The 23,572-nt window shown below is 37.8% G+C and overlaps 1 protein-coding gene across 3 annotated transcripts in view; it reads left to right on the top strand.

Annotated features, from left to right (window-relative positions):
- VAV3 (vav guanine nucleotide exchange factor 3) overlaps positions 1–23,572 on the top strand; it is a 364,407-nt gene that overhangs the window by 331,089 nt on the left and 9,746 nt on the right. For 2 of the 3 annotated variants that reach the window (XM_073896217.1, XM_073896218.1), the window contains 3 exons: positions 3,919–4,035; positions 4,607–4,694; positions 10,712–10,841. In XM_073896217.1, the coding sequence (XP_073752318.1) occupies positions 3,919–4,035; positions 4,607–4,694; positions 10,712–10,841 (335 nt within the window). The remainder of the gene's footprint in view (positions 1–3,918; positions 4,036–4,606; positions 4,695–10,711; positions 10,842–23,572) is intronic. The other variant, XM_073896219.1, reaches the window with a different exon arrangement.

The following is a 23,572-nucleotide window of genomic DNA, read 5'->3' on the forward strand; positions in this document are numbered from 1 at the left end:
CTTCCTTCCTTCCTTCCTTCCTTCCTTCCTTCCTTCCTTCCTTCTTTCTCCCTCCCTCCCTCCCTCCCTCCCTCCGTCCCTCCTTCCAGGGAAAAAAAGATTCTTCCTTCCCAAGAGAATAAATCTACACCTTTATTTATTTACTTTTCAGTAAGTTTAAATCCTTGAGGGGTACAGCATCACACAGATTCTGTGGCCAATGGCTTTAGCAGAAAGTTTGCTTTGGAATTTGGCATGAACCATGCCACTGTTTCCATGAGCATGAGTTACTTTTCCCCAGATTACTCTGGTTTTGTTCAGTTTGCCACCAAGAGTCACTGTGTTGTTCTTTGTTTTGTACACATAGGCACATCTCTGCCTAGACAGAATTCAGTTTCATCTTGAGCATAAACACCTTCAATTTTAAGAAGAGCTGTGTCTCCCTCTGGTTCTGGAGACCCTACTTATAGACAGCAAAAATGGCCTTGGACCACAGCCTTCCAGACGTATTTGTTGATTTAGGAGTCCTCTTCCCAGCAGGCCTCCGTATGTTCCAAGATGGTAGAAAGAGGCCATGCTGACTTCTGATTCTTCGTATGTAATTTGATTGTGAGGGGGAGGGGGAGCACACACCCTGCAGGCAGGGATGAGGCATGGGGCTTAAAACTGGGGAATTATCTGAAAATCCATATGAAGAACAGGATGCAGATGTCAAGGTTCCTACGCCATTCTACAAGTAGTGAGACAACTTACTTTTCCCTACCCTAGCAGGAGAAGTGGAACTAGAAGATATATTATGTGGAAAAATTGAGGCATGTAGGGCTTACACTTAGAGCAATGCCAGCAGAGATTGAGGGAGATGCTATACTGCAGAGTAGTCAAATTAAGGAAAGTCTACATACTGACTGATGACAATCCCCAGTTCCTTTGTGTAGCTCAGTTCCAATACTGTGACAGCTGGGTCTCATACACACAGACTATCCTCATTGCTTCCAAACAGAAATCTGGAAGATTTTTCTCTAAAGGAACTGAACAGACTCAGTAAAAAGAATCCTAAAATCCTAACATTTGGGTATTATCCAGCCCCATGAATCACATTCTTGCCAAATGATTATGTTCCTACCCAGCGAGTCTACTTTGGTGCTCCCCACCCCCACAGAGATGCCTCTCTCCTAAATATAAACAGACAACAAAGAATAACCAGGCATTTGAGAAAAGCCTTGAACTAGAGAACAAATAGAATAAATGGGGAAAAGAAATGAGGAAAATACAGACATTAGAATAAGCGGAAGAAAGATTTATTTTTAAAGCCTTTAATTTATATTCTCAGAATTAAGAGATGACAATATACCCATGGAAGTGAGCTGGATGTTTTATAAAAGGAAAATCAGAGAACAAGAAATAGCTCTTCTAAATTACGTATTAAGTAGTGGAGTTGGAAAATAAAGTTGAGCAAATCCTCCAGAAAATCAAATCATTTGATAATATGGGACAAAAGGTAGGGAAATTAGACAGTTGATCCAGGAGGTATAGCATTTGTTTCGTGGGTACTCCAGAAAGAGAAAACTGAGAGTAGCAAGGAAATAAGACAAAAATTTCCTAGAACCGAAGGATATATGGCTCCAAATCAAAGATGCTACTGAGAGCCCAGGACAATATTGAACTAAAACATATAGCATATAACTGGAAGGCACGTTATCATGAAATTTTGCAAAATGGAGAAAACAGAGTCTGAAAGCTTCCAGGGAGGAAAAGAAATCAGATCACATTCAAAGAATCAGAATGGCACTCAATTGCAAGTGAGAAGACAATAGGACAATGCCTCAAAATTTGAGAAAGTAATTTCTCACCTAGAATTTTATATCCAGGCAAATTCTGAGTTAAGTATCAAGTAAAATAAAAATATTTTTTCTGGATGGGATGCTTTCTGAGTATTACAACCCATGTATCCATTTATAGGAAGCTGAAGGATGAGCTAATAAACCCATAAAGAGGGAGATACAGATTCCAGGAAATGAGAGCAAAGGGATGTCCCAGGACTATAATAATTCAGGAGGCTTAGAGAGCAAGTAGTAGTGAATAGACCAAGAGGGTGGAGGGCTCAGAAGAAATGAATGTCTCCGTAGAAAAAAAATGGACAGGTTCAGTATATGGTGTTGAGAAGTGTACTACTGAGATGTTTATTATTCTCCTGGAGAATTTGGAGAGAATTTGTAGGGCAAGTTTGAGCAAACAAAAACTTGAGGAATTGTTTTTTTGGATGTCAGATGTTCTTTGACTATGAAAACATGACAAAACTGGTCCAGATGATGGCTTGGCTTTGTAGAGGTTACAGAAACAAGAGTGAGGAGAAGCGCCATGAAGGAATGAGCATGAATGGAGAAGAAATTATTTTCCTTCCTGACACCTAAAATTGATGAATTAAGAAATTGTAGTTTGATTATTTAGAAATATGCAAGCATAGATAAAAAATAGATAAAATGCTTGAAATGGAACTTGGGATAGAAAGCTGATCAGATGGGGTAATGCTGCTTTTTTTCATATTATTACAGCACAAGTTGACTTTTAGAAACTATGTTCATGTGTTACTTTGATAAAAATGCATATACTATCTACTAATTGTGGTAAGTGCCATGGGAGAGATTAGGATACTGTAATAAGAATAATGGAGGGAAGTGTGAGATGCAGGACAACATTGTTCAGATGGGATGGTCAGAGAAGGTCACTCTTAAGTTTGAGTGATGAGAAGGAATGTGTGTGGATTGGGTGAGTGTTTCCAGGCAATAACAGTCTATGGGAAGACTCTTAAGATCAAAAACAGGCTGGTGAATTCCTGAGCCTGAAAGAAGGCTGGAGACTAGTGAGAGATAAGATGGAAGAGTGATCAGAACATACTAGGTACTAATAGTTCATGGGTTATCATAAGTGCTTTTATCCCAAGGTACCACCTGCATGAAATGCCCGTAGCTCTCCTTCTATGCTTGGTGGAAATCTCACATATCCTCCTTCAACAAACTTTTGTATTTTAAATAAACACTTAGTATAAATTAACGGTGGGTATTTAAACTGAGTTACCCCATTCGAATTTTCTGGAATACTAATTCATGAAGTTTTGAAAGAGAGCCAATCTAAACATAAAATTTTTGCCTTTAACTTTTATCGCCCCAAATCTCTGCTATATTTTGCCAATAAATGTAAAATGTGTATTTGATGTGAAAGGGTTTCTAAGGAGTATTTTCCCATTGGATTTGGGCCTTTTATTATTACTGTTATTGTTATGGAATTTGAGTATGTTTAAAGTGAAGATAGTTTAGGAAGAATTCTATTATTGAAAATATCTACCTTTTAAAATTAAATTTTAGCCCCTACTAAGTTCTTAAGAAAATTGGTTATCAAAGTTGTGGATCATAAGAATTCACTTTATATCCCCCAAAATAATTATTTAAAAATAATTTAAATTGTTACTGGAATTTTCTTAAAAAGATGCTCCAAGTAGGTTTCATTTCACAGTATGCGTAGAAAAGGTGAAATTTTAGAGGGGGTGTATGTGTATACATGTGTGTATGTGTGTGTGTCCTATACATGATAGTCCCTCTCTTACCAGGCTTTTTCCTTCTTGTTCTTAAACTCCCTATTAGTGTCTCTCTAACTCAATACCTACTCACTCCTTTCTTTGTCCCGTTTATTTATTTGATAAATATTTACTGGGTGCTTACTGTGCATTAGGCACTATTCACTGTTGCTAGCTTTGTAGAGCATTTGTTTTTTCACTTATCAGAGGACTTTTTTCTGCACTATTTTTTGAAGTAATATAATTAGTATCGAAGTAAAAACAGCTCAGATCTGCCACTAAATTAAAATCTTGACAGAGACTTATTTTTAGCTTCAGTTCTGTTCCAGGTATATTACCCAAATTTTCTGTGTCATTGTTTCTTTCAGGTATGCTGGAGCAATGGAAAGATTGCAGGCAGAGACTGAACTTATTAATAGGGTAAATAGTACTTACCTTGTGAGGCACAGGACCAAAGAGTCAGGAGAATATGCAATTAGCATTAAGTAAGTAGGACAAGTACTTTTACAGAAATAGATTTCCTGTTTTCATGATTGCATAGACCATCTGACATATATAACACTGAAGTTAAAAACCAAGGTTCTAATTGCAGCAGAAATAATGCATCTATCCAGACACTTCATTAATACTTGAAAATATCTGTCAGAAAAACAGTATTAAGTGTTATAGGCTGCTAATTGGCATACTAGATTTCTTTCATAACATTGTATTCTGGTGATTTGATGTGTGTATGTTTCTCATTAATTCTAAAAATATATATTACTAGATTTCGTTTTATTTGATTTTGTTTTTCTGTATTCTCAAACTGTACTTAATAAATTGGGCATAGTGATTGGTCAAATCTAACCCCCCCTTCTCACTTCAAATATTGGTTGTATCTTCAACCAATCTAGTAAATATATTTTGTTAATTAGCTGTCACCAGTGTATTGGCATAGGTATATCTTTTGTCTTCAGAATTAATTCCTATAATTTTATTGGGGCATGCCCTCTGGTAATTATTGATTTCTACTGATTAAAAACACGTTTATATTCATACGTCATTCATTGCCCACAGGTACAATAATGAAGCAAAGCACATCAAGATTTTAACAAGAGATGGCTTTTTTCACATTGCAGAAAATAGAAAATTCAAAAGTTTAATGGTAAGCATTGATTAGTTCGTTTCAATCTATGGTCCTTATTTTGCTCTTATTTCAAAGGCCAGTTTAATTCGATCGTTTCTTAGAAATTTTGTGCACTGAAAAGTTGTTTATAAGAGACCCCTATAATTTTGCAGCAGAATCCTGATAATTCTAAGAATTCCAATTAAGTTTTATATTGCCCTGCTCATATTTTTCACTGAATATTCAGTTTGCAAGTTTTAGATAACATTTCAGAGTCCACATTATTTATGATTCTTAGAACAATAGACAAATTCGGTCAACTTTCAGTGATTTGTGTTTCGCCTTGTGTTTGAGTCACAGGGCAGATCTTTCACATCCATCTTTTCTCCTCTTCCTTCCTCTGCCTCTTAACTGCTCATGCAGACAGAGGAAGGTATTTTTAATAACAACAAAAAAATTGTAGCTGGTAAAATACCTCTCACTAGGTTCATTCCATGCAAAATACAATATAATGTCAAGCAGAAAAGCTTTTTGTGTGTTGTACTATTTTAAATCATCTGTGTTATGGTTCTGCTTCATTACTTTGGACAGTTAAGTATTAACAGTAACATTTTTACCAAACATTTGGTATTTCATAGGAATTTTATATTTAAACTGAAATAGTACATTGTTACCAGGTTGCTCCAAATGAACCAAGATTACTTTATTCTTATAGTTTAAAAAAATTACCACTTAATAATTTTACTAGTGCATATTATGGTTGTCATAAAAACAGTGTCTATATGGCATTATATATGCATTGCTGACAGAAAAGAAAAAGTTTGTATTTCTTTAAAAAATGGTCTCAAGTCTGTTTTTCAAGTTTGAGAGTTTCTTGAGATAATGAAGAATTTGGACACAAGATACAAGATGCATTTGTAAGTGTACTTCTAAGTACTTTGAGTAACATTGGGAAGGACCACTCATTGACTGAGGCATCAATCAAATGATACATATTGCATCCTCCAGAAAACATCTCAAAGCACTTTGCAGATGTTAAACATTGAAGTTAAAATGGAAGGGAAGAGAGCCTTGCAAAATAGGGCAGCTTGAAAGTCTTACCTAAAAATCTAGAACTGCTGTAGGACAGGGATTAGTGTTTTAAAGAAATGGAAGCATCTTGAGTTGAAAGAAAAGGCAGAAAACCTCTCTGGACATAAATATCACATTCCCAATTCAACAGTTAAGGATGGGCAGCAAGATCATGTCCTGGAAAATGTGAGCCCTGCCAAATTAGTAACCAGGACCCAGGCATCCTCCCTGCTGGAAGTGACTTATGTTCTGTTGGAACAAGCAAGCTGTGCACAGAGAGAACTGGACCTGAGGAGGTTTTTCCTAAAATGAAAACCTAGGGGGGAGGTGGCAAGCAGATGCACAAATAATGAATGGCAGCCCCAGCTGAGACATGATAAAAACAGGCACAGGGGGTCTCTACCTCACTGCAAGACATATCGGCTGGAGCTTTCACCTGCAGAACTTCCGTGGATGATAATGAGGCTGCTCCACGGTATTAGAGTTAATGTGAGACTTAAAAAAAAAAAAAAAAATGCTGTAGGGCCAAAGATGACTGCCAGTTTTGCCGACTTTGAAAGTAACAAAAGGAACTCCCATCCGAGGAGACAAGCAAAGAGGATGAAAGGAATAGTCACTGGAAAGGGCCAGTCAATTCAGCTTTGTGTCCCTTGGTTCAGCTCCAGAAAGTTCATCAGCAGCTGAGGGTTAAGAAGTGAAAAAGCCAGTAGATACTTCATGATCTGGATTAGTGAACATAGGTCCTCGCCTTCCTATCTCCATACAAAGCTGTGATTATAGTATAAGCAACAGCCCCCCCAGCATTCTTAACTTCTGGGTACCAGAGAGCAGTGCAAGTTTCTGCAATGATGTTCTGGAAAGGGAAGTAAGAGGTACCGTCACAGAGCTAAAACAGGCTCTCCCCCTTATATGGTATGTGTAATGTATGTCCTAAATGCCACTGCTAGAGACACAAGCATGTTGTTCTTCCGTATCTGGAGGGGAAGCACATAGCACAGTGAGCTAAAGGGAGGGAATTCAGAATTAATAGCATAACTACAGTGAAACTAAAAAAAATTACTGAAAGGATATAATTGTAAAAAGAAAGCTAGGCGGCTGAAAAACTGTGTCTTGGATAAATATTTTAGTCAGGTTTAGCAAATAACTGTAAAAACTGCAGAAGAGACCGACGAGCTGTAGTCTGGAGCTGTCCCTCCTCTTTGTTTCTGTTCGTTTGTTGAACCAATTTATATGGCATCCTTACCTTATGAAATCAGTATGTTTTTACGGAACTCAAAATGACTCCACTATTCTAAAGCTTTCAGATTCATAAATCCATCCATAGCAAGAAGCTCACAGTAATGCTGTCCTTTACACCTAAACTTAAAAATACCACATGGATATTTGATCAGAACGAATGGCTCCTACTTTAGTAAGCAGGCCCTTTGGAAGGGGAGAGAGAATTAATAGGCACCTTTGCCTTCACTCTGGTAATGTGTAGGGGCTTCTCTAAATCAGGATCATACAACTTCAAGGAGTTAGTTACCTTTTATCATGTTGGTGTCAACACAGTTTCTGTCATATGTACATAATGGTCTGTGCATTGGAGTTGTTGGTTAAGAATGGTTCCGTGTCCTCCCATTATGGGTGGTAAAGTTATATGCTTATACCTATGAAGCAGGGCCTGGAATTAAATTTTAATTTGGCAAGGATGTGAAATGGAAGCAAACTCCAGAACTTGTTTTAAATTAGCCAGTTTCTCCAAATAATGCAATATATGTTAAGAAGAAAAAAAAAAAAGAAGATAGCAGGAGGGGAAGAATGAAGGGGGGAAATCGGAGGGGGAGAGGAACCATGAGAGATGATGGACTCTGAAAAACAAACTGAGGGTTCTAGAGGGGAGGGGGGTGGGGGGATGGGTTAGCCTGGTGATGGGTATTAAAGAGAGCACTGGGTGTTATGTACAAACAATGACTCATGGAACACTACATCACAAACTAATGATGTAATGTATGGTGATTAACATAACAATAAAAAATTTAAGGGAAAAAAAATTAGCCAGTTTCTCAAAGAGAAGATTGACCTTAGGTGGTTATAACCTAAGCTTTTCCCCCTTGGGTTTCAATAGCTTGGCTATTGAATCAAAATCTTTGTTTTTCTTAGTCATTAAATTCAAATTCTAAATGAATTTCTATATCCAGATTACAAGGCATTAATTTTGTTCTAATTTTCATGTATGCCAGACAACCCATGTCCAAATGCTGTTTATAAATCATCTCCATTGCCTGTTTCCTTGGTAATTGGAATGACTGACTCTCACTCATTATTTTTCAGAGAGACTTCAATTGTTGACACTGCTTTGTCAGTGTGAGATAAGGAAAGCTTAGCGATTTCTTTTGTTTAGAGTCTTCTTATTTACTTGTAGTACCTGAAGGTCAATGACTGCTAAAGCAGGGGTGGATTAGACTAAAATACAGAAAGCATAAAGGCATAAATTGGAAAAGACCCATGGTGGCACAATTTAATTCTACCCAGTCAGAAACGTGTAGGAAGATTTACCCTCATAAGACTATAAAAATGGAACTTAAGCTATCTTCGATGCTTAGTGAAGTGATAAAAAAGTATTTGCAGCTTACCAAGCTCCATGACCCAAGGCCTGGGAAAAGTCATTTTTTCCTCCATAAAATTTGGTGATGGGTAGGTAGGAAATGATCACCAAGTCCTTTTCAGTATGATAAGTCTGTGGTTTCTTGCCAACTTCACATAAACTTAAATTCATACTAATCCATAATATTATAATGTGTAAAATTCATACTGTTTATAACAAAATTACATTGAAGCTCAAAGTTACTGGCTTATAGTTACTTTCAGGCTTATTTTCATATTTTTGCTAAAGAACATGTTTTACTTGGTTTAAGTAATAAGACAAAAGAACAACACTTTGATATCATTTGCATCAGCAACACAATATATATGAACGTACAGTTCTTGCAGAGACCTTACAACATTTTGCCTTTTATTTTTTAAAAGCAATAAATAATATTTTTGTTGGTCAGATTCCAAATTCCTTTGCTTCATCAAAGACCACCATAATCTGGGCTCAAAAAAGAAAGAAGAAACATAGATGATGATGATGATAATAGACAGACAGATAGAGATAGTTATAGATGTAAAGTATGTAAAACTTTAGCATCTTAGATCTAAGAAAACAAAGTTCTTGGTATATCATGGACACTTAGAAAATGCTCCTTCCCTTTTGCCTCCATTTTTTGTATTTACATTTGCCAAGCATTACTTGCTAATAGTATGATGTCGTTATGAGCACAGACTTTGGAGACAGACATCAGCTGTTCAACCTTGCACAAGTCGATTAACTTCTCTGAGACTTGACTATCAATGGGGACTAAGCCTGTCTCTTGTTTATTGTGTGGAGATGGTGCGAAGCCCTGTAAAGTTCCTGGCGTATGGGATTGTGGTGGTAGTTAGATTATTCACACGTACCAGGCACTCTATACATTCTTACTATAATCTGTGAACTGGTGCATTGTCCCCGTTTTATAGATGTGGGATTTGAAGAATCTCCATTTGCTTTACCCAATGCTTCAGCCAAACCATGCTGCTTTTTGTTTATGAATGTAGCCTTCACTCAGTCACTTTTATGTCTGTTCCTAGCCTGGCTGCTCTACTTAAAACAATCCTTTCCACCTTCCTGGCTTCTGCAATTTTGCCTGTTCTTCAATTTAAGCCAAGCTACCTCCATCATGAACCGTTCCCTCGTCCTCTCCAGGGGGCTCACAAAAGGAAGTGCTCTTTCTCACCTTTGAGGGCCCATAACCCCTAACTTTTCCCTCAAGAGTGAGCAGTCCTAGAGGGCAGTAGCTTGACCTTCATAATCTTTGTGACCCCTGGAACTCCCCACACAATGCATTCTACAACTCATCCGAGTTTAGCCATAAATAATGTAAATCATAAATAATAGAAATCATTGATGATTCTTTTGGGTGATTTTTGGCTCAGTTGATTTGTTTTGGGGAAATTTGAACATAACCACTGAATGGAGGTACTGAGTTGATGACAGTTTGGTTTTTAGAAGAAATGAGTTACTTTTACCCTATTTGTTTTAAACATTAATAGAAGCACCAAATAATTAGGTTAAAAGTGATATTGCTTTTCATTTCAGGTATTTCTAAGAAACATTATACCTATAGTACTCATCTAATAATATGCATTTTTCCCATTATGAATTATTATTTCCTACTTAAAATAGAAGGATTCATATTTGTGCAGAATCTATGAAACCGACATCTTAAGAGAAATTTCCTGAAATTTTAGTATGGAAGAGGGTGGATGGTATTCTGTTAGGCTTGGATATATTTAAGGCAAATTAGATATAAGGGAAAATGGAAAGTACTACATTTTATTGACCTCTATAAGTAGCAGATGCTATGCAGAACTTTGAAGGGCACTAACACTTCACTGTAAGCCAGAAATAATACCAGGTAGCATTTGTGGCTTATCAACTTTGGTTTACCGTGGAAAAGAACATTTAGAATCAAGTTTGTTTTTCTGCTATGTTGAAAGAAAATGCAGGAAACGAGAAATGGCTATATATTCAGCAAACAGCTGTTCCCTTTATTTTTGTTTAGAAAAGCAAGTATTTCATAAATAAGAACAATAATTACTGTTCTGCAATTAAAATTTAGTATGGTTTCTTTTCATTGACCACATCTGACTGAAGACTTAACAGGATGCTCTCTATCCATGAATAACAATAGGAGGTAACTCACATTATCAGTCAGTGGCCAGGCCTACTAGTTAGTTAGGTGCCATGTACATCTAGAAAGCAGGGAGAGATCATCATTTACCTACCCTTCTATATACTTACGGAAGATTTGGCATTAAATCAGTCATCTTCCTCTTGTATATAGTTATGTGTTCAAGAGCTCATGTGTTTGAGAATGAAAGTACCCTTATCAAAAATAATCTTTAATTCTTTTATCCTAAAGGAACTTGTGGAGTACTACAAGCATCATTCTCTTAAAGAAGGTTTCAGAACCTTGGATACAACCCTACAGTTTCCATACAAGGAGCCTGAACATTCAGCTGGACAGAGGGGTAATAGAGCAGGCAACAGCTGTGAGTACTGCAATTCAGAATACAATTTGCTGTCACTTAAGGATTGGAGGCACAAGAACATTAAACATCTTCATTCCAAATTTTGAAATATAACCAGTTAATATGCTGATCTGTTTAGCCAGGACTTTTTTGTGGAGCTAAGCATGATGGACCAATAGGTTTATGAATGTGTCTAGACATAGTTCTCTGTGCCACATCAAAGGTCATGTTTGTGTCCAGAAATCCATCAGAAGTTCAAAGGGTATGTGAATATGTAAGTTTCATACTTTTCAGTGAATTGTATATTAGCTCAACTCTTTCTAACTCATATGTGTGTGTGGTCATAATGCTGTGTGAGTTAATGGTATCTAAGTAAGGCTGGTGTGTAGCTAGCCCATCTCACCTGGTATCTCAAATCTGCTTATGATCCTATTTTAATGATTAGTTTCAGGATTTTGAAATGGCTAAAGCATGTTTCCTCTGATGCCGGTATTTACAAGTATACCTGAGTCACTTTCTGGCAGAATGAGCGCTGTGCCACAGCTGATCACAAAAGATTAGCACACCATCCAAAAGCATGTGATAGTTTGAGTGTGAGTTCAAGTCAAAACCCCTTTTTTCTCATCACTATTTAATGTCACATAATCTTCCTGGAGGTAGATATAGCATGTAAAGAGAACATTGTAATGAAAAACGCTATGAATAAAGTGTGATTTCCTTCCCTTATGTTAATATCATTTTTTTTTTAAGTAAAATTCTTTTGGAGGAGAAATGAATACAATTTTATTACTCTTAGAATCTTTAGCCTGAGCAAAACGGGAATATCTAGGAGTGTTTGAAAAAAGAATTTGCATCGTGTAATATAACTTTAACTTTTTTTTTTCCCTGAAAGCAAAAACTGAAAGGGAAACAGGTAACACTCAGGGCTCTAACAATATCAGTAAAATTTCATATACTTGTATATAAGTAAATATACAAGTAATATGTCACATCAACTGACAGATTTTTTTCTATTTGAATAACTTAATAGCTTTTCTCTTCACAAAGATCAGTAATAAATGACCAAGCTTGTGTAATGAAAGCAGTCAGAGCATACTTTATTTTGAAACTTTAAACACCTATTCAAAGTTATCTTACTGGGGGTGCCTGGGTGGCTCAGTCAGTTAAGTACCCGACTCTTGATCTAAGCTCATGTCTTGATCTGAGGGTTGTGAGTTTAAGCCCCACATTGCGCTCCATGCTGGGCATGGAGCCTACTTAAAAAAAAAAAAAAAAAAAAAAAGTTATCTTTCTGTTTTTTAGCCCAGTGTTACCCAATTATCTTAGATTCTCAATAGGCCATAATTTTCGCTCATTTTAAAAACAAGTTTTCCTTGAAAAACAATTTTCCTACAAATATCTTTTTCTTTCCTATGAATTTCTTAAGATTCTACCAAAGTTATGACCTTTTTCCCCAAATGAAAAGTGTAAATTTCTACTGTCCTTTACTTTGCATTCCTAGCAGCAGGAGATGATAAAAGTTGCCAAGGAGGTCAGTTATACTAAAAATCCTGTTTGTTTGAGTTCACTTAGTTCTAGAAAGCCAAGATGGGAGAGGTTGGCAATCAGGGAGAGCAGATGTCCCATATTAGTGGAAGGTCATTAGCCCTCATATTGCACTGCATGGTTACTCCCAGCACTTTCTCTGTGCTTGGCACATGTAGATGTTCAGAGGATGTTGTCCAACGATGAGCAGAGTTGCCTAATCTAAAATTTGTCTCTAATGTTCAACAAAGTATTTAATGTTCAAACTTTTTTAGCCGCTAGGAATGGAGTTTCAGGCCTTTTGCCTTTTTTTTTTTTTAAGCAAAAATTGCATAGCCAACAGAATGATTTTGAACATCAATGTGAGCTAGAGGGAATTTTTCAATAAACAGAGTCATGTGGTCAAATATTCCCCGCCCAGATTTTTTAAGAGACTCCGGTGAGCATGCCACAGAACCCTTTTGCGATCAAGAAGTAAAAGCAGATCATTCATTTAAAATTAATCTTTGTCAGAGTTTGGTTTTATTTATGAATTATTTATTCATTCAGCAGATATTAAATACCTAACACAGGGCACTGTTCTAGGTACTGGGATATAGCAGCTGAGAAGACAAGTTCCTGTCCTTATGGAGCTTATATTTTAATGGGGACACTCCGGCAAGTGTAGGATGGGAATTTGCTATTTTTATATAGGGTGATCGTGGAAGACCTCCCTTATAAAGTGACCAGAAAGAAAGGAGGGAGTGAGTTAGTCTGTCAGTCAGCAATAATTGCACAGTGGTCTGGACTCCAAGATTATTCAGACATTACCATGCAGCACGATTATAATCTTAGATCAAATTTATAACACTATGCCAGTGTTTCCTTTACTTTATACTGACTTTTGTATAAAATAAGAACACTAAGATGGTTCTCAGGGCTACATGAGGAGCTTTAAGCATTTGGCACAGTGCTGGTACATGGTAAATAGTCAATAAATATCAGCTACACTTGATTCTACCACCACCACCACTACTAGTAACTCCTAACACAGCCAACATTTTCCTGCATTTCTGAGTATTGCTAATTTTAACTCCTAGAAATTCGCATCTCTGCTTTTATGATTTTTTAAATATACTTTATTTTATACCAAATCCTGATTGAGAGTTGATCCTTAATTAAAACACTGCTTCTATTTTTCTGCACATTGTGCTTCTCAGAAGCAGTAAGGAGGAATGCTGCATAAGGATTGCGTGGGATGGTTTTATAGTCCTTACCTCTCTTCCTAGCTTGGGTATGCTGCTAAATATTATCTAAAAATAATTTTTATCAAGAAATATTACCTTGGGTTACTGGATTGGCTAGGGCACTAACATCTCCATTACTTCTAAAAGGTTTTGGAGGAAGCAGAGCAGGCAAGCTAATGCCTAGGTCCACCTGTTTTCTAGGCAGAGGTTGAGATTGGAGTTCCAACTCCTCATACCTGCTAGTTTTGTTTTGTTTTGTTTTTTCTTAAATAGTATAGTCACTTTGTGAAAGAAAGTCCCAGGGCATTGTGGAAGGGTCTGCTTGCTTCTGTATTAGTCCAGGTTAGAATATTCTTGGGTAAATTACCAACTATTTTTCAAATTTGTAAAACATGATAAGATGATGGCAGAACCACCCCCATGCAAATGCAGAATAACATACAAAAAGGTATTGGTTAGAATTAAACAGGAGTCCAGAGTATTAGGCAAGGAGCATATGACTGTTCTAGGGTAGGATCCTATTGTAGGCAATGCTCTTTTCCAGGGCTATGAGACTTGACTTTTGCCTTTGGAATGACATGAGTGTTGCCAAGGGAGAAGAACAAGACAGAAAGGAAGAAGACACAGAGAGCTCAGGCCGAGCAGTGGGTTGTTGTACTTCCCTAGAAACCACAGTGACTCCATGGAAGATGTTCTGCCCTGTCTGTGGATCTGTATAAAAATCCCACTACTTTCTAAAAACCGTCACAGCAAATCTGCTTTAGACAGCGTCAGGTGTATCTGTAGGGCTTATGTATTTGAAGGGCACTGAACTGACTTTTGCCTTTCTTACTCTACAATGAGCACTTAATTATTTTCAGGTCTGCTACTGAGTAGCTGTCTGACCTTAGGCAAGTCACTTAGCCTGTCTGGGATTCAGCTTTCTCATCTGATGAATGATGAATGAGATTAGATATTTTATTATGTTTTTTTTTTTAAGATTTTATTTATTTATTTGAGAGAGAGAGAATGAGAGATAGAAAGCACGAGAGGGAAGAGGGTCAGAGGGAGAAGCAGACTCCCTGCTGAGCAGGAAGCCTGATGTGGGACTCAATCCCGGGACTCCAGGATCATGACCTGAGCCGAAGGCAGTCGCTTAACCAACTGAGCCACCCAGGCGCCCCCATTTTATTATGTTCTTAAAAAAAATAGCATCCTAGGTTTCTTTCTTTTTGTGCATGAGGGAAGGGGGTAAGGTAGAATGTTAATAAACCATTACACTAGGAAAAGTTGCATGATTAGCTATTTCATGACCCATGAGCAGACTTTAAACATTTTTCCAAGTTCTTGTTTATGGAGATTTAGTTGGACCATAGACTAGAGTTGGCTAATTAGAAAAAAAACATTGGTTATTAGTATATTCACATAATCTCGAAGTATCTTCTCACAAGAACTTACTAATAACAAAAGGAAAAATAGAAACCTTAACCAGGTTATTAAAGTTAACATCACTAATAAAAGAACAAGTAGATCACATGTACCTCATAATGTGATGCTCTAAGAAGGCCACAGCATCACTTTGGTGGGATTCCTGCCCCCATGAGGCATAATTTGAACCTGATCATGAGGAAGCATTGGAACAAACCCAATTTGAAGGACATTCTACAGAATAATTGGCCTATGTGCTTCAAAAACGTCAATGTCATGAAAGACAGTTGTATCAGACTAAAACAGAGACTGAAGAGACATGATAAGTACATGCAACGTGTCCTAGATTGAATCCTGGGCCTGAAAAATTTTATGTATGTATGTATGTATGTATGTATGTATGTATGTTAAAGGACATACATGAGACAGTGAACAAATTTTGAAGTTTTTAGAGTAATAGTATTAATTTTTTGCTGATAATTGTACTGTGATTATATATGAGAAGAAACTATCTCTAGTTTTAGAAAATACACACTGAAGTATTTACAGGTGAAAGGCATTATGTCTGCAGCGTATTCTAAAATGGTTAAGGAAAAATACAGAGATGGATAAGGCAAACTTGGTAATATGTTAGCATTTGAGGAGGTTGAGGTGAAAAGTATATGGGAATTCTTTGTATTATTCTTGCTACTTTAAGAATGAATCATTTTAGAGGTAAAATGTTGAAATTTGGAGATAATCCCATTAGCTGTATAAGTCTAACAGGATTGAAAGAAAATGGCAGCATCCTGTTTCCTCCCCCTACTACCGGTGCAGGGGGAGCTCAGTGCACTGATTTATGGGTATGTAGAGTACTGAGTAGGTCCTATTTGAAACCATCTGTTCCTTACTGATGACCTCACCGTATTTGTTTATTCATTTATTCATTCCTTTATTCAACAAATACTTATACAACATTTGCCATGTGACAGGCCCTGTGCCAAATACTAGAGTTAAAACAGTAAATAGGATGGACAGTTTGGTGGACAGGGACAAATATAAAACAACTTCACAAATAATCACCAGTTTTGACAAGCCTTGTGGAGCAGAAGTACAGCTGAAAGGGTATGACAAGAGGGCCTACTTTACCTGCAGTGTCAGGGAAGGACAGAAGGAGTGATGTCTAGGTGAAATGTAGAGGATCTGTGTGGATTGGCAGGGTGTGAGGTAGTGGAGAGTGACGGAACTCCACAGTGGAGAGCTAGCTTGTGTGAAGGCCCTTAATCAGGAAGTAACTTTGTATGTTGAAGGACTTGTAAAGTCAACATGTTTGGAGCATAGTGAGCGCATTCATATATATATATATACATTATTGGAAATGTATTAAGCTTTATAAGCAGAAAATGATATGAACTGGTTTACACTGTTTTAAAAGATCACTATCTACTCCATGATAGTGGCTTGGAGGGAGGCATGGACAGAACAGAGATGAGTTAGGAAGTCATTGCAGATGTCCAAGGGAGGAATGATGCTGGTTTGAATGAGAGTGCAAAGTGTAGCAGGACTATGGCAGATGTGGATATCTTCTGGAAGTCTAATTGATTGCATAAGGGAATCAAGGTAGCAGTAGTACAAGGAAGATACACAAGTACTTGCCTTGGATGACTGGCAAGTTGGTGAAGCCATTGACCAGGAGACAGAAGGAGATATTAATAGGTATAAAGGAAAAGGTAATACATTCAGTTTTGCACAAAGTTTTAGTACCTGTGCATCCTCAATATTTCACTAGGTGGTTGGCACCAAAAAGAGTGGTCCGGGATGAAGATGAATCATTAACACATTCATTTCATAGTTCACATAGAACATCTAATATTATTTTTACATAGGTTAAGTGATTTCCTCTGGCATATCTCATATCAATCGCACTTTGCACAGTGGCTTTGATGAGACATGTGTTCAGAAAAGGCTAAATAAATGAAGTCAGAAAATAAGGCCCATGGGAGACCTAGCAGGTATTAAAGTGCCATGTGTAGTTGATACTTGAAAAAGCAGGGGAAAATGGGACAGTTTGAAAATAAAATATAGATCAGTATGCTCCTTTTGGTGTGGTGACAAATACTATAGCACTTCTTAAAAAATCAACAAAGGTTTCATTTGGTCTCTGGGACCATACAGATGACCTTGTAGGACAAAGAGCCAGATCCAGAGCCTGGGCGGCTTCACTCCAGTGCTGTCTCTCCTTGCACACACATGCATCCCCATCACTCTACTAACCATCTGACAAGGTGCATGAGCTTCATTTTAGCCAGGGTGTTAGAAGCTTGGAGAATTTGTATCATTCGTGTTTATTTAACTCAGTATAGCATAATAGAGCTTTCATGTTTCTGATAATTCCTGAAACAGCCTGACAGTGCCTTAACCACTATTTATTAGTTTAATCACAGTGTAATAGTGGATGATAATTATTATCTCAAACATCCACTTCATTTAGTTTTTACCTTCTTGCCCTTGAAATTCAACAAACCCATTCTCACCTACCCTTATTTTCCGATCCCCTATCTTATGCTTAATCTTTTGTCATTTTTTTCTTTGATGACTTGGCATTTGGGTCTGACTCCATTTTATTCTGATAACGTGTTTGTTTTAATCCCATTGTAATAGTTTCCTTGGGCTGCCATAAAAATGACCACAAACTGGGTGGCTTAGAACAACAGAAATTTACTCTCTCACAGTTCTGGAAGTCAGAAGTTGTAAATCAAAGTGTTGGCAGGATCGGTGTCTACTAGAGACTCTGAGGGAGAATCTATTCCATGCCTTTTTTATGGTTTCTGGGCGGCCGTTGGCAGTCTCTGGCATCCCAAGGCTTATGGAGACATGATTCCAATCTCTGCCTTGTCTTTACATTACCTTCTCTTCTGTGTGTCAGATCCCTTTCTTTTATATTATAAAGACACTTGTCATTGCATTCAGAGCCCACCTTAGTGCAGTTAGAACACCCCCCCCCACAAATATGGGATGACCTCATCTCTCATCTTGAGATCCTTAACCTACATCTGCAAAGACCTATTTTCCAAATAAGATCATATACACAGTTTCTTGGTGGACATATCTTTTGGAACAGGGTAGGGGGTATACCATTCAACCCATTACAAGCTCATAGTATCAATTTAAGGTTTTTCTCTAAATTTTTCCATCCTTATTTTGTTTGTTTATAACTGATTGTTTATAAGTTAGAGTGGTAAGAGGACTTGCATTATTAGGGTAGACAGGTAGTCAATGGATGGGAGTTAGAAGGAAACCATTACCTTAATACAATGAAGTGTTTTAAATGGATTATAACTTTCCTGCAGTAAGATGCACTGTCTCCCAAAGAGAAAGCACTTCTAAGCCAATGAGAGTTTCCAAGATGTATATCTGAAACTTCATATAAAATATTTGATATGTAAGAACCCAATAACCCTGTCTGATATTTAATAATTTGATGATTAATGAAACATGTTTTTCAAACCCCTTTTACGTATGTTAAATTCATATCTCCAGCAGTTCTGTGAATCAGTAGCTCCATAAGAAGTGCCACAAAAGGTTTCTTTTGTCACACAGATGCACCACAGGTGCTGCTTATATGACATAGCAAAGTGACAGTTTCCCTCAAGTTTCCCTCGTTTACTTCATCGTGCAGTGCTGGCTCATGAGGTTTAATGCTTGCTTGATGAGGCTTAAAAGAGGTGGTGTTTGTGAAGTACTTAGAACGAGGTCTGGCACGCGGGAAGTGTATGTGTCTTAGCTCTTACTGCTGCAACGGGCCACCACTTCCAATACTGTTACCCAGCGCGAAATGTTACATTAGCCTCATCTGACACATCTTAATGTATTTATAAAGCCCGTCTCCTTGGGACTTTGGTTTCCCACTTCCATTTCCTGGGCTTCAGCTGTATTCTCCCAGTACACACACTCTTCCATGGGCTAAGGTAGTTGTAACAAATTGCTGACATTTTTATATTCTTTTTCCTCAGCATGTCTATGAGGTCTGCAGAATTTACTGTTCTTGGGCAACTGATCAACTACAGTTGCACATCTTCATTATCAGGTCATGCTGGGCTCCCCGTTTTTATTTACTTACTTCAAGAGCTTTACTAGCTCGTATAAGGCATTTTTATCCTGAACCTGATAGCTTTAAAAATTAGTAGCTAGTACTCAGGGTCCCTTCAGAAATAGAGCTTACAGCCAGAAATTCTACAGATACAGATAACCTCATTCAAAGCCATCTTTTTTTTAATGTTTAAAAGCTCAAAAAACAGCCTTATGTTTTAATATTTTTCATCTTTTATACTGTCTTTCCCATAGACCTTATGTTCTAAAGTAAAAACTAGTCTCAATCAATGTGTATACTGTTCCCTAACTGACTATAGTACCCTCACATGGCAGCCCGATCCAAGGCTTTAGTTTTTCTAGTCTCTCTTTCCTATGGAACACACAGTTTATCTAAATTGAGAAGAATTCCTTTTTTCCTTCCTAAAATTTGGGTGAGGCTCCTGGCTTTGAGGAACAATGCCGAGAGCTCACTTTTCCTGGTATTTGCCACTGGTACCAGCTTCCCCCACTAAATTCCAAGTCTGCATAAGGGAGCAGGTCTTAATTCTGCAACTCGCTTCTCTCCTAATAACATGCGAAATTGAGTACAGAACTGGCTCTGTTTTCCTTTCATTCATTCCTTTATGCACTCAACATTTTTGAGCATCTACTTGCACCATATATTATATCTCTCATACCCCTGAAATGTGACCTACAGTTTAGCTTAATGTCTGAACAATAGAGAGAGATGCAGGGGCAATTCTTGTACCTTGCACCTCAGTACCTCACCTGGTCCAGGCTTTTTCAAACAGGGACCTTTTATGACATTCCTGAGAGGTCATCCTCAGGCTTTGCTTGCACAGTCAGGTGACCTTATGTCTAATGCAGTACAAAGCACTCAATTTATTTTTTGAACAAAATAAAAACTTTTTTCTTATATTGATCTAGAAACGTACTGTACCTACATACAATAGTTCATCTCTTTAGAGCTACTCAAAGTAAATATACAATATATTCTCTCTACCATGATAACCTTTCTTTTGGTGTGCTTCCCCCCCCTTCTCCACTGTGTTTCTATCTTTTTCTTTTCTATAAACTACCTCAGATTATTCAGTCCCCCCTCATATACACGGTGGCCACCTCTGTCACCATCCTGGCCAGCCTGCTGGGAACACACTCAGATTTGTCAGAATTGAGCATAAAGATTCCTGTATTGCCTGACTTGCTGGTTCAGATTTTGCTCAGTCTTTCTATGCAAAGTTCAGTCTTCTCCAGTTAATTTTCCCTCTTTCTTTTCTCCTTCTTCCTCATAGGGTACAGTTCTCCCTATTTAGATAAGTCTAAAAACTTCTTTCCTTGTCTGTTCTCACCAATAACCCCCTCCATAGGTCTCCACATTCATTCATTCAGCAGTTCTTTATTGGGAAAGCATTGTTCAAAATGTTCAAATTGCTGGAGAATACACAGCAGTGGGGAAAAAACAACAGACAAATGTCTCTGCCTTTGTGGAACTTACATGCTAGTGGGGAAGGCAGATAATAGATAAAAATAAGTTCTAAGTATATTAGAAGTTGGTGAGCGCTCTTGGAAAAATAATATAACCAGGCGATAGTACTCAGGATTGCCAGAGAAGGTTTAGTATTTTAACTGGGGTGGTAGGGGGATGAGAAACAAAACTAGGGGTTCATTTTTCCTCTTTTTGGTAGGCTAGCAGAAAGCTGGTTCAACAGTTCTGAGTTTTCTCAACAGCAGGAGAGGCTGAACCAGCCATTGGCTCCAGAAGCTCCCTTTTCTAATAGGGCCACTTGTAGGACCAGTGTCTTAGTCTGTTCCAAATGCTGTAACAAAATAACATAGACTGAGTGGCTTACGAGCAACAGAAATGTATTGCTCACAGTTCTGGAATTTGGGAAGTCCCGAGATCAAGGTACCAGCAGATTCAGTGCCTCCTGAGAGCCTGCTTTCTGGTTCACAGAAGGCACCACATGTCCTCACATGGTGGAGGGGGCTAGGGAACTCGGTGAGATCTCTTTCATAAGAGCATTAATCTCATTCATGGGGGCTCCGTTCTCATGACCTAAGCACCTCCCAAAAGCCCCCCTGCCTAATAACATCACATTAGGCATTAGGTTTCACCATATGAATTTGGGGATAGGGGCAACACAAACATTCAGTCCATAACAGGGAAATTTCTATTATTACAAACTTGCCTAAATATGCTATCAGTCTGTAAAGCAGGCTGCTGGAACTTTGACCATGGTATGTGCAGACCGTCTGTGCCCTACCTAGGCAATAGGACAGTGGGCGTTTGGGGTGGACTCTACCTACTACTCTGCCTTCATGTCATTCCCTCCAATAAACCCTGTTTTCTCTCTGTACCACTTGGCATGAGTGGTGAATGTCCATGACTCTTTTATGGGGCATCGAAGTAATCCTCATTGTGAAGGTAACATTTGAGTCAAGACTCAAGTGAGAGAGGGAACGGCCAGTGCAAAGGAGGGAGCATATGTGATCTGTGCAGTGTGGCCAGAACAGAAGGGCAGGGAAGGGAGGCCAGAGCATGCAGTGCCTTTTAGGACTTTAGCCTTTACTCTGGAAGAAATGGGAAGCCACTGGTAAATTTAAGCAGAAGAAAGACATGATTTGAACCTTAAGTATTGACAGGACTTTTCTGGCTTCTTTGTTGGAAAAAGGCCATGGAGAAGTGGGGGACAAGGTAGAAACAGGAAGACCAGCAAGGAGGCTCATGCAGCACCCTTGAGAGGTAGCTGAGAGTTGCCAGCTTGGAACAACAGGCAGCCATATAGGTGATGGATTTTGAAAGTGATGCAACAGGCTATTCACATCAGATGTGAAATAGACTAGCAAGAGAAGATTCAAGAATGACTAAGGTTTTAACCTGAACGGGTCGAAGATTGGAGATTTTTTTAAGAAGGGGCTCAAATGGAGCCTAAAATCTAGTCATAGCATTCTCAATCCAAAATGACTAATTTCATCTCTATATCATTTCTGTATGTTTCTGTCTTTTCACGAATCTGTAAGCTCTTCTGAAGTCAGATGCTCTGTCTTGTTATATCTCCAATATCACCTTAGCACAATACTTGGCACATCAGTAGTTTTTTAATACATGTCTGTCAATTATTTTTAAAGAGTGAGGATTTAGAATTAAGTTCGTGTCTTGATAAACTAGATGTCTGTAAATAATCTGAAATTCCTAGAAATGTCAAATCTAATTTTCCATAACAATAGGAAAGGCCTTATACTCATTTTTTTTCTTGTTAATGGCTTTATATGCTTATACCATGCAGTGTTGAATACAAAGTAGCTGTTTGTTTTTTTCCAGTAGTTCTAGATATAAGTTTTCCTTGTTATAACTTTGAATTTCAGGTTCAAGGAGATTGGTCCATCTACCAGATGCCACCATTCAATGAAATGAAACCAATCTAAGTTATTTTTTTCAGTGACAGTATATAAAATATACAACAAACACTGAACATTTGCGGGAAATGGGGGAGCAAATTTTTGACATTATGTCTAAGACATGGCTAAGTTCTAAAATAAAACCAGGTTAAGGACCACAAATTTAAATTAAACATTCATTAAATTCTCAGCATGTTCTCTGCTGCTAGGCCATCTGTAGACAGTCTTGGTAAAAAGAGTCTACTGGATTGCTCATCAAAGTGTCCCACATAGGAACATCATTCTCCTCAAGGCCACTGTTGGGCAGCAAACTCACAGGGATCACTCTATTCATGATCATACCATTGGCCCGATTGCCTGATATCTTTACTAATAGCTTCCTGTTACAAAAGTGAGTGTGAACACGTGGTTGTTACAACCTAGATATAGACAGACATGGGGAATGTCTATCTCATAGAATAATTAGCAAATGCTTAGGGTCATGTTCAGTTATACATGTAATGGTAGTTCAAAACTACCTTGTGATTTGATAAACCAGTACCTTAAGGAAGAGTATTGATTAAGCTTGCTCTCTACTGTGTATAAATATCAAATATTATTGAAAATTGAGTAGATTTTCATTTGGTCATGAACATGAATAGCCTAATCAAGACAGAGTTAAAACTTTAAAGCAATGTTTAGTTAGCCTTGACAACAAAAGTATAGGCATCAAATACCAATTCATGAGCACCTTTTTATATGTAAGCACTGTGTTCTTCTTGATTGATATACTTCTGTGTGCTGTGGCTCTTTTTTCTCAGTTAAGTCTCAGAACCGAATACCGTTCAACAGTGATTTGCCAGTTGATTATGGCTATGCTGATAGCTTCTGTTCCCAATTTAGTAACAGGTAACTTCTGTTTCAGTTAGAGAACGTATGTACTTTAGGTTTTGTTTGTTTAACTTGGAAAAGTTGATAAATAATATTTGACTGTATTCTTAGTAGTTCCTAATGAGAAATATTAAGTCACCATACTATGAGCCATTCACTTCCTAATATCCCACCAATGTTAGCCCAACTGAGGGCCAGGTGTCATGTGAAAAATAGCCAGAGACACCTGCCTGAATATGTTGGTCTCTCTGAGTA

The sequence above is a fragment of the Callorhinus ursinus genome, unplaced genomic scaffold (genome assembly GCF_003265705.2).
Source record: "Callorhinus ursinus isolate GAN/ISIS: 27379988/994484 unplaced genomic scaffold, GSC_fseal_2.0 scaffold9, whole genome shotgun sequence".
NCBI classification, from domain to species: domain Eukaryota; kingdom Metazoa; phylum Chordata; class Mammalia; order Carnivora; family Otariidae; genus Callorhinus; species Callorhinus ursinus.